Source organism: Tinamus guttatus, unplaced genomic scaffold (assembly GCF_059628265.1).
Source record: "Tinamus guttatus ecotype Peru unplaced genomic scaffold, ASM5962826v1 Tinamus_guttatus_pri_ptg000563l, whole genome shotgun sequence".
Taxonomy (NCBI): Eukaryota; Metazoa; Chordata; class Aves; order Tinamiformes; family Tinamidae; genus Tinamus; species Tinamus guttatus.
In genome coordinates, this window is record NW_028289097.1 from 910,343 (window position 1) to 922,544 (window position 12,202).

Consider the following 12,202-nt stretch of genomic DNA (forward strand, 5'->3'; position numbering starts at 1 on the left):
TATAGCCGCACAGCTGTTAACCAGAGTCCAGTCTGCAGTGAATTATTGGCCCAATTGGCTTCAAAGAATTTGTACATCTAGTCATGAAGATTTTTGTTAAGCTTGAGAGAATGACCACCAGCAAATTTTCACAGCAGAACAGAGCTCTGGGCCAGTCTGATCTCCTGTATAACAAAGGCCAGAGAGCTACGGACACAGGTTCCTGTGTCAAACACCAAGTGCAGGCTCTGGGTGATTATCAGGTTATTTAATCCCAGAAGAGTCTGCTTTAGTGGTTAGTCAGGTAGCTGTTTTAAATTTGCTTCTTCTTTAGTGATACGTATTTCAAAAGCCACCTCAAAGTGGATTGAGAATCTTGTTCCCAACTTGAAAGTCGGAGTAACGATGATATCTGATCTGATCTGAGAAATCGCCTACAAAAGAAATTCTTTCAGTAAAAGAGAAAGATAGTGTCAGATCTTCTCTGAAGTTTCTCAGAAGTTCCAAAACAATCACTTTTGTTCCATCCCAGTCTGTCACCAGTTTGACACAATCTTAGGGTTACAGGGTCCCCGGGGACCATGGATCCACATCACCCAGACTTGACGCTATCTTGCAGTTTCTACTTTGTAGATGCTAACTTGGATGGACTCCCAACTTTCGTGTCCCCTAGGCTAAGCATTTAGAGGAGAGCTAACCCATAAAGTGGCTATAAAATTGTGGGGTTCTCTATTATACATTTGTCTGTGTGAGATCAAATAGTTTATGCACATCAAAGGAGGTGGCACAGGGCCTGCAGAAGCCACAGCCTTAACATCACACTGGTTAGTCTATGGTTTTGGACCTGATTAGGGGAAAGGACTCAGTAAGTAGCTGGAGATCAGACAGATTCTGAGCTGGCATCAGATGCCACCAGAGAACGAAGAGCTGAGGAGAAATCTGCTCCAAGCCTTACAGGAGGATCCTCCTCTTCCCTCAGCCTGCCTTGGCCAAGGGTGGCTGTGAAGTGATTAGAATAGAGGGAAATAAAGGGTTTAAAATGCTTCTATGTGTACAGAGTGTGCTCAGAAAAACAGATGAAGACTTGGACTGAGTGTTGTCCCTAGGTCAGAGCACATGCAGATCTTTATTGGTCACTCTCCTTTGGAGGACACTTTTAAAAGGGAATAAACAGAAAATCTCACAGCTCCTGTAGTCGACCCAGAGTCCTAATAGCCCCAGGGAATTCCAACAGCTCATTGTAGTTCAGATCCCTGAAAGACAGAGAAGGGAAAAACATTCATTAACAATCCTGTAGGAGCTCAGCTGAGTGTATCGGTGCTTTGAAGGCATGGAAACTTGGTTGTTAAGCAAGGGAGATGGTTTTTTCCTACCAAACTGATCCAGCCACTGCCTGGAAACAAATTCTCACACATTCCTGCAGCAGGACTATTCCCTGCTGGCAGAACTGTCAGGCGAGAGCCAGCCCAAGTGTGGCTGCTCCGGGGTTGCTGCTGTCTGACCCCTTTAGCAGAGCCCCTCAGAGCTGGTCCATCTTCACCCTGTCCCCCTCTCCCAGAGACTTACCCCAGACGCTATGGTATGAGGCCTTTATCTTGCCTTTCCAGAGCCAAAATGGCATGTTAGAAAAAAACAGAAATAAAAGGGCAGCTTCAGATCTGCAGGCCCCACACAAGGGCTATGTCTGTGCTTCAGACACATGGGACATGTTGTGCCTGGGACTGTGGGAAGAGCAGACTGTGGGAAGACACCTCTTACTCTGGTGGTCAAGAAATGGTGAGCTAAAGAAGGAAGTGATGTGGAAGAGGGCTTGATACTGCTGAGTGTTATGTTTAATTTGCAATTTAATAAATCATGTAAAATATCATACATTTAATATAGTGAGGGATAATGACAAGGGTAAGGTCTACATACTCTAACTTGGCAACCAGAAAAGACATCTGTGCCTGAATGAGCCTCGTGGACTATATTCTTTTTTTCTCCAAGGATGGGTTAGTACCTCTAAGGAAAAGGATTTCTTTGAGGAGTGAGGCAGTGCTGACAACCTGGAAGGAACGGCCCTCGGAAGGTAACGATCGTGCTGATGACCAGGGGGAGCTCAGGGAGACTGAGCTTTGGATGTGTAATGCATCCTAATTTAGCGTGTCTAATACTGTCCTTGGAGAGATGATTCCAGCTGCAATGGTGCCATTTGAACCTATTGTGTCCATCCCACAGATGAAGGCAGTAAAGTCTGAACACCACGTGGCTGCTTCCTACTTGCATGAAACTCACTGGGTTTTAAGTGGTAGATACTTTGGAACATGAGGGTAATTACTGGCTCCTGGAGATTACTGTATAATTACACTTAATGGACCTCAAAGTAATTGCTGTGTAACCTGGATTGTGGTTTACAGAACAGAAATAACCATTCATTTACACAGCAATGAGCTGCTGCCCAATTACCCCGTAATTCTCAACCTCTGGGCCTAGGCATGGTAATTACTCCATGATCTCTCCTGACCCCCTTCTCTGTGGTAATTACCTAGTGCCTCTCCTTTACCAGGGTCCATACATGGAAAAGTCTCTACAGAGCTCTCTTGACTTTGCCCCTGATGGGCTGATGCCTGATTGGAACATGATTTAGCCAGTAAATCATCCCAGATAGTCTCTCCAAGTGGCTCTTCCCTTGGGTCTTTCTGGACTCCACGTCTCTGTGATTTACTCTATATCTTTTGCTTTCTGGCCCTGCCCCTACTTGGTCATTCCCCAGTAAATATTCTCTAGAATGGGTTGGCCTGGGTGGGTTTTATCTTGTGTACCCCTAAATAGCCCTTATCAGACCTGGCTGCCTGGATTCCCTTTGCAGCCCAGAGGGAGAGGCAGGCCCTGCTGTGACACGATCTATCTCCCCCACCAAAAGCTCTTTTCCCGGTTCAGAGGGAGTCTGGATGTCTATGTTGTGTGTGTAGCTTTGAGCAAATGAATCCTAATCCTGTAGTACGCACATCTCATGAGAGAGGACCTGGAAATGGTTCAAATAGCCTGATAAATCTGAACGCTGGCGATCAACAGGAGAGGATCAAAGGCCCAGGGACAGGGTCACAATCTCTGCTTCCCAGCCCCATCTGCCCTGCAATGTGATGGCAGGTTCCCCATGCACAAAAAAGCTGCTGCGTGTGTCCCTAAGGCCCAGGAGTGAAACGGGAGTGATGAATCCTCTCCTCCAGCCCAGCTCACATCTATTAAATGTGAGATCTCCTCTTCTTTACAAAAGAGCTTGCTTTGATGCACTTAGTTTTGATATGGGTCCAAGAAGATCAGGGACCTTTCCCAGTCTCTTTGCTTGAGTCCAAAAATGAGTTCAAAAGGAGATGCCTAAGAAGAAATACGCTGGCATGTGATGGTTGCTGCTTCTGACCATTCCAAGGTGCACATTGCTTGTTATCTGCAGTTTATGTGTTCTTAGCTCTATGGTACCTGTCAAGCATCCACTCCTGCCATGTCTGAGTGCTTTCCAATTACACATATGCACTGGGAGAAGGCGGCAAGACTGCTGTGGTGCAGTCTCTGAAATAAAACTCGAGGCAAAGAAGTAGCTTTTAAAAGAGAAAGAATGATCAGAAGTGAAGAAAGGGCACTACAGGGCTTTTTGAAAGTATCAGTCAAATCCAATTAACCTTCAGATCATTGCCCTGGATAAAAACAGAAGGAATTAGCAGCCTAAGATGTCCGACAATCCCAAATCTCTCTCTATCTGTGTATAAGGTGTTTAATACCTTTGAAAATCTCACCCTACAGTCTCTTTCTAAGGTTAGAAGGACATTTCACAGCAGAACAGGAAGATGCAGAGGTTACTCAGAGCTCTGTGTGTGGGGCCCTGCGGTTTTCCTTTCCCTTGTAAAAATTCCTGTAACATCAATGCAGGTGCTGGTGCAACGCTGTGCGATGCAAAGTGACCAGCCCAGGACAAGAAGCAGTGAGACCTTCCCCATGTGACACAGCCCGCTGTGGCCATGGGACATTATCTGTGATGACCCAGGGGGTTTCTCCTCAGCGATACCCAACATGTCTGTGAGCAGTCAACAGATGGAAAATGTTGCCCAATAAAGATAAGACTTGGCTCACCTGTGATTCACTAACAGAAAAAGTGAGCTTAGATCTGCAACCAACACTATTTACAAGGAGTAATTCAACATGCTGTAATATTTGTTCCTGTCTTTCACTAAAAATGCATTTCCTTTCCAGCTTGCCTTTCTTCCAGGCAGAAGGCAGTCCAGGCAGTCTTTCATCAGCAGATGAACATGTTGTTTGTGCTTCAGTTTGGGTGCAAGTATGTACAGGAGCAGTTCTTCCTGAATGAACGCACACCTTTTCCCAGCCCTGGCAGCACCTCTGGGCCTCCCACCCCCTCTGCAATAGACAGATACAAAGAGCATTGTGTTCAGCACATCCCTCTGGGGAAAAAAAAGAGCCACCTCTGACTTCTGGCATGGAGTGGGCTTGTTGGGAAGTGGAAATGCAACCAGGTGTAGTCATACTGCTCCAGCCTGGCTGCCAGCAACGACGGGGCTACGCTGGCTCCTGCCAGTGCTTCCTGGTTATCAGTGAGGTGAGAATAAACCCGACCGTGTTCATTAACAGCTCCCCCGAGTGCTAGTGAGCAGCTGCTCTTGATCTATGTGCCGTTCTTGCTGCCCCAACTTGCCTCCAAGGCTGCCCTGTGCCAAACCCTGCTGATTTCAGAAAGTTCATCAGGTTTGGAGAAGCCTGCACTCAGCATGTTCCCCAAGGCTGAGCTCTCCCGCTTGGTGGGGCAGCCAGCCCCATATCCAAGCCCACACATATGGATGGCCTCCCTGCACCTTCTCGTCTTTTCTCGGAGCTCAAGGGAGGCCCTGGTCCAGGCAGTGACTGAGAAATGCTGCTGACCTTCCCCAAGTGTGGGACTGTGCATATCTGGGGCAGTGGTGACCCCCACAGGAGCAGGACTTTTCATGAAATTAAATCCTCGGGCTGTTTTGCAGGTATCTGCAATCAGCAAGACTACATGTGCACCAGATACCTCTCCTTTACTGCCTGCTGTCTCACCACCAGCTTTGGCAAATCTTTGCTGGTCCCAGCTCCATGCTATGACACTTTCCCACAATGTCCATCTTTGGCATGACACAAGAACACCTATAAAAAGCCAAATGTGCCACCAGGTGACACTATCCACACTGGGCTACTGTGACACTGGGGGAGCCTCTCAATCCAGGGAGCTGAACCTGGTTCCACTGGGGTCTGACCTGCCCCAGCTCAAAAGTCTGCACTAAGATTGGCCGGATGCCACTGTAATATTGCCATCTCCAACTGGAGAGCACTATGCCAAAGCAACAGAGATGCCTCATAAAACTGTGTGTAGAAGAAAAAAAGAAAAGCCAGGCCATAAAGGAGAGTGTTTTGGCCATTACCAAGGACTTTTGGAAAGAAAATCACTACATCAAGAGTTTCAGAAATGGCGTGCGAGAGAAATTACTATAAAAAAAATCACTTTCCTTACTTGTGCTCCAAGTTACCAACTCTAGGCATGGCAGTGGGATGTCGAAAGGGGCCTTGTCTGTTCTCCTAGTTAGTATGAAAAGCTCTTAAAGATCACCCAGCTTGCCTGAGACACAACGAACTGGCTGACTTTCCATTGTTGTTATTTCTAGAATGAGCCTATAGCTTCATATTTGCAAGTTCTTAATCAACCCTGTTGTTTATTTAGAAATAAGAGTAAATTGACATCAAAGACATAGTTATTTTGGGCTTTAACTGTCAGAGTGATTTGAAGCTGCCAACACGAAGCCTGGAACTATTAATATCTTCAGTTGGGCCAAAAAGAGAGAAGGAGGGGAAAAAGTCTCAGGTCAATTTTCTGCCTTTTAGGGGCTATTAGTGGTTCCACACAGGAAGCCAAAAAAATTATATAGTACTATAAATTCTTCCATAAGCCACAAAACACCACAAATTTGCAGCTAATAAACCTTAAGATGCAATAAGATTAGAAGCTGGAGATGGGACATTTGCTAACTATTTCAGTCCCATTGCAAACTCGAGTTGTCACTCTGTTGCCCTGAAGGTAGCCTTTCTACAGCCTCTGATAAGGACTTGTATTTCCACCTGCCCTTGGCTGGTATCTAACCAAGCTGCCAGGGAATTTAATTATCACTGCTCCTAGTTGTGCTGGTTTCTGTGGGCAAATCAAGCATTGGGAATGATTTAATTGGTAGCCTGAAAGCTCAAGGGGTCTGTTATGGCTATTTAGCTGGCCAGGCAGCTTTACCCAGATGCCTCATATCAAAATCATGGCTTGTGGTTAAGCAGGAGCTGGGAAGAGTTGCCTGGTCAGTCCAAAGTACAAAAAGGAAGTAAAATGGGGTGCTAAGGAAGCTGGCCACCCTCGACTGACTCCTGTGCCATTGGCTGACTTGACACTGTGACAGAGGAGGTTTAATATTGTCATGATGCACCTCTGTGTCACCCCTCCACTCCCAATTTTATAAGGCTCCAGGGTGGATTTGGGAGTGTTGAAAGGTATTTAGGTGCCTGCTGAGCCCTTGGGAGGCTCACCTGCAGTGTGTCTGATGGTACCACTGTAAAGGATTAGAAGAGATGAATCCTGCCTGTCGTGCCCGCGCACCTCTGGAAACTCAGACCCATCTCCCTTTAGGCCCTGCTGTGTGGATGCTGTGCACGATCGCTGTGGGATCACTCTGCACAGGGCACTGAACCAGCAGCAGACCACAGTTGCTCTTGATGCTTCTGACCAGAGTCTGGGCCGATCTGGGAGGCCTAATAAGCTGTTGGGGATGTTGACAGTTAGGTGCCATATTTTTATTGTGCAGCATCAGTGTAAACCCTGCTCTCCTGGTAGTGATTGACACATGCAGCAGACGTGTCCTTCCCCAGGACAGGTTGGATGATGAGATATAGCATGGGCATGTAATAAGTGAAAGGAGGGGAGGGGAACATAAAAGAAAACTGCATCAGCCAGTCTGGAGCTGTGTGACTATCCTGCTCATACTCCTGCAAATGGAGACATCTAGGAGGGTGATGCATGTTGTGCATGAGCCCTTTAGAGGCAGGGGAAAGAAGTGACCTGTTCAACTCTTACAGCCAGTGTTTTCACTTGGATTACTGAGTCCCATCCTAGCAATGCTCATTTTCACAAATCGTCAGAAGAACCCAGGAGACTGGCTCTAATGGAGCTCAGAGATGAGCTCCCACCCCATGGGAACGTTGTCAGATCCTAATGGTGCCTGATTTCTGCCAGCAGCAAGTAGTAGTCTCTGTACCACTATTCACTGTGATGGCCTTGTCTAGAAGCACCTCACCCTTCACTTTGACAGTGCTGGCCCATTTTACAGGGTTTATGGGCACAGAAAGGTCTATTACCGAGGTGTGGGGGTCTCTCTTTAGGCCCTGTCCTGTATCTCTGCAGCTGCCTCCCTTCCTCGCTCAGCTCTGTTCCTCAGTTAAAAAAGCAGCCACATCCAGAACGTGTCTGTTGCAGCCAGTATTTCTGCCTGTTCGCTAACTGATGAAGGTACTGAATGAAATATGTTTTCAATTCCGTGTGATTTATTTAACAAGGTTGAAGGAGGTCTTTGAGAGCGGGATCTCGTGGGGGGTCCCGGGAGCACAACCGCGGTGTCGTTTACGAGACACAAGAGGAGCAGACCGCAAAGCCGAGCAGGGGCAACCTCGGTGCTTCGGGTGCACAGACATAACCATAGAGCTAATGACTCAGGCCGGGGAGGCGCGGTGGAGGCTGCTGCACACAGGGGAAGGCAGGCTTGAAAACACCTGATTTATAGCAGAGATCTTTTTTCTAAAATTCTTGAACCAAGCTGCGGGAGGGAAGTGTATCCACCCCATAGGTGCGCAGATCGGCACTGCTCTGTACCCCGCTGTCCACAGCATCCTGCGAGTGCTGGCGGAGCAGGGCGAGGGCTGAAGGCAGATGGAGGGGAATGGGCAGAGCTCGTCTGCACAGCCCCGTCGAGAACGTGCCTGCCTCTTAGTTCACTTGCTGCCTGCAGGGTCGGTTCTGCCCCTTCCTGAGCAATTCACTCACACGTGTTACTAGAAGCAGGTTTCCTTCCTCGAGCCAGGAAAGGCAGCAGTGAGGCTGTGTCCAAGTGGGACATGGCTTTGAGGATAATGAAGCACAAGGAGCCAGAAAAGTTGGGGTCCTCTGAGGGGTCACAGCAAGCGTGTCTGGAGCCCCACGGGTTGTGGTGTGGGGAGAGTCAGTGCTGTCTGTCACTGCAAGATCAGTGGATCCAGGATAGGGAAAACCCGACTGGAGAGCTGGCAGGGTACGAGAGAGGATAAAGTGAAGGCTCAGTGGGGAAAAAGAGGGAGTAGCAATGGAGAAGAGACAGAGTACTAGGAAACTCATGGGGAAAAAATAAAACTTCTCCAAAATGACATTTTTTGTCTCTTTCTTTCTCTTTTTCTAATCTTCTGAAATATCACATTTTCTTGACAGGAGGTTCAGCTAGAGGAAGGTTCTGCTCAAACCCTGGTCAGGAGGTACGTGACCAGTTCAGAGCCTGGCTCATATAACTGAGCAGTGCTGGCTGCTGCTCTTAGGAGAGTAGATGCAGCAAATTGGAACCGTTTGGCCCACAAAGACCACTGGAGAACTGTCTGGTCCTAGTGCCCCTGCATAGTGCTTAGTGCATTTGCCAATCCAGATTTAAAGAAGGCTTTCTGTGGTCCTTGGGAATGTCACCTCCATTTGATGGATTATGTCACATACTTCTGTTCTGTTCTGTTTTTGGTCCAGATGCATGAGCTAATGTGAAAGGATCCCTGACCTTTGGTCCACCTCTCCAACAACTCTCTTGTCTCCATCCCCTGGATCAGGGTTCCAAGGCTTCTGCTAGAGCCTCCTTCCCGCTCTGGAAGGATGGGACTGCAGAACCAAACTGCCTGTGATGCTGGATGCGAGAGCTGCGCAGGGACCCACACGCACCTGCCATGGGGACTGGGACATCAGGACCCTGATGAGGCAGAGAGGATTAGACTGCACAAAAGTTTCCAAATTAAACATGCCAATCAAGTCAAATCCCACCTGAAGAGTGAGCTACCATTTGGAAGACAGGTTTCTAGGAGAAGAACAAGTCCTACCTGGCCCTAAAAGGGTTAAACAATCCTTGTTTGAACTGTGGTGGAGACACTTCCTGTTTCCTTCCTCCTGCCTTTGTTGCCTGAGGTGTATTTTATATTAATTTTTTTTCTTTCATAGAAAATCCAACTCTCTGGAGGAGTCAGTAGATTCCAGCTCTGCCCTGCATTTACAGACTCGACTAATTACCCAGATAATAGGGCAGCGCACTGCGAAAGTCTGTGGTAAGGGCATTTCCTGTGAGGCAAGGTTAGGCAGATACAGCGCCTGAAGCCAGAGGGTTTTGGATTCAGCCCTTCTGGGAGACATTTCTAATTTATTAGTGCTATGCTTTTTTTCCATAAATTAAAAGGTTTTTAAATGAATTAAGATTTGTTCCTCCCAGGTGATTTATCTCCTTTGCCTGACTAGCAGAGGAGATGGCAGGGATAAGGATGAGGAGGGAGAAGTTAGATAGAGAGCGGCGGGGTCACTTCAGGTGGAGGGGTTGGAGGAAGGCGGCGGGGCATCCCCAAACCTCCCTCATCCTGCTGCACCAGGCAGGCCCCAGCTGTAACAGAGACACCCCAGCAGCACCTTGGGGGCAGGTCACCCTCCCCAGTGTAGAGGAGGAGCGGTGACTTCACCCATAGCCTGGAGGATGGCAGTATTTTGGCCTGGGGGCCTCTGAGATGATTTATCTCTCTGCCAACATCAGCTTGGGCAACAAGGATCTCCTCTGGCTGCATTTCTCAGAGCAGGGAGGAAATTTGGCTCCTGTTTCTGGTTTAGGCTGGTGCTCCATGCACATGTGGGACTCAGCCCTGGGATGACCACGGCTCTTATTTCCTCAGTTCTCCCTTGGCTTCTTTGATTTGGAGATACTGTAGCGAGGTCATCCAAAAAGGAGTTCTAAGGGAATGTCAGGAGCTGCTCTGGGAAATCTCCACAGCCTCCATACTGGGGGACCTGAAGTCTTTAGTGAAGACCTTCTTGCTGGAGGGCCTCTCCTTTCAAGGTCACCAGCAGTCCCCGAGCAGCAGGCAGCAGCACCGCACAGGGACGAGCGAGCCAGGAGCTACACCTGGCCTGGCAGGGATGCGCAGCGGGAGCTGGAAGCCGCTGAGCCCAAACTCATATCACGATGTGACCCTGTCCCTACCAGGCGGTCGAGGTGCCACCGGTCTGTGTTTGCCTGAGAGCGGTTCGAGATCATAGACCTGCTGGGGCCGCCGCTCTGTCACCCAGCTGCCACATTAGCCCATCAGAAGCCCTAATGACTTGCCAAAATGGGCTTCCTTCACCGTGTGTGCGCGGCAGCCAGTGCTCAGGGCCACAACACCTCCTCTCCCTGCCTGGGCAAAACACCCCTGATTGATAGAAGACAAGAAACGCTTTCTCCTTCTCTTCAAAGCTGAGGAATCAGCTTGCAGCCTAGGGGTGTTTCGGTGAAGACAGGCTGATCCACAGGGAACCTCTCGGCCCCTTGGTCTGCCCTCTCGATGTGCTGCTACCTTGTGGCTTGTGCTGTTTTGCTGGGGGACACCAGGCAACACTGAGGGCTTCCTAAAACCCGCCAATCTGCAAAGAGCTGCAGGATAGTTTGTAGGTGCTGCTGCTTGGAGCTAGGGACTCAGGGGCCAGCTCTTAAATTCAGCTTCTGTGCTTAGCTTCTCTCCTCATGACAATCTATGAAGCACTGCAGATATATTCCTGTGGGTGTGTATATATATATATCCACATATTTATACCCATATATGCATGCAGACATGCCATACATATATACACATATATGTATTTCTGAATGGTCTCAGGTCACCTCCCTTTTCCAACTCGTCACTGTGCAGAGGAGAGTGACTTGGGGCTCGGCTGCTTGGTGGTGCTTGCACGTCCACCTTCCCTTCCAGGTCTATTCCATGAAACATTTATGTTCCAGGAAAATGCAGGGCTACACCTGCTATTAGCACCATCTATGTAGCCAGGTCAAAGTCAGGTGCTGCACGGCACGAAGAAACTAAGATGGCTTTGATGTATTTATTGATCACTCTTAGCCTTTAGGTTGTGCTCAGACTGTCTGCAAAGACTAAGAAACTTAGGAAACTGTTCAGCTTTTCAGGTGAGGGGAGTGAAGAAGAAAACTGGGCACAAGATCAGAGTCACTGTGGAAATTCCTGTCATAGGGAGCCTCCTGTGAGAAATACTGTCTTCAGAAGGTGTTCATACTCATACAAAATTCATACAGGACGTATTTCATTACCAAAGGGATTGCAGAAATTGTCACACAAGGACATTCACATTCTGTAACTTACCCTGTCTATCTGGGAGAGGCTAAATGGCTGATATTGCCCAGCTTGACCATCTAATGCTTAGTTTCATGACTTGGCCATACTTGAGGTTTCTTTCTACAGCTCTGCAGGTTGTTCTGTGTGATCTCTCCCACGGGCTTATGGGAATCAGTGAGGGAAACTCATTAGTTTTCCAGGCTGTTTCAAAATCCTATTGGGAATCTGGCCAGGGCTGCTCTGATTTGCTTCCAGCCTGCCTGCCCAGGCTTCCTCCCAGGAAGACGAAGCTGCAGGGGCTGGTGAACAGCCAGATCTTTCCCTAACAAAGACCATTTTCTTTGAGTTGGTTTCTCCAGCTACACATGGGTGTTTGACCAGCCCAAACCCGGTGAGTACTGCACATTCAGTGCTGTCTCCCTGCCCTCACACACCCGTCCTGTCACTCCGTGTAGCAGAACTGCCCTTCTTGGGTACCCAACAGAGACTGCTGCTCGTTTGTGCACAGTAGCTGTAAGGGTCAATGCAGAGGAAAGATGAAGTCTTTCACATATTCTTTTCACCTTTTACTAGATTAGCTGACTTTCAAAAATATCAAGCCATCTTCATGAACAGAGATGTTCCATCATGATCTGCCTTTGCAGAAATGATAGGGTCTGGTTTAGGTGTCCACTGTGCTTGTGCCTGGGCAACTTGCACTTTGCTGAGGCCTGAATGGAGCAGTGGGTGCTGCTTCTTCTAAAGTACTGGCTGCATTTGTAAAATAGGAGTTTCTGCATCAGGCTGCAAATGTGGAAAAACATTTCCTGCAGGGGAGCAGGGG

At 48.3% G+C, this 12,202-nt stretch overlaps 1 protein-coding gene across 1 annotated transcript in view; it reads right to left on the bottom strand.

Annotated features, from left to right (window-relative positions):
- Window positions 1-12,202, bottom strand: part of LGR6 (leucine rich repeat containing G protein-coupled receptor 6) — a 117,938-nt gene that overhangs the window by 17,947 nt on the left and 87,789 nt on the right. Inside the window, exon 7 of the mRNA XM_088534520.1 lies at window positions 1,164-1,232. Within this exon, the coding sequence (XP_088390646.1) occupies window positions 1,164-1,232 (69 nt within the window). The remainder of the gene's footprint in view (window positions 1-1,163; window positions 1,233-12,202) is intronic.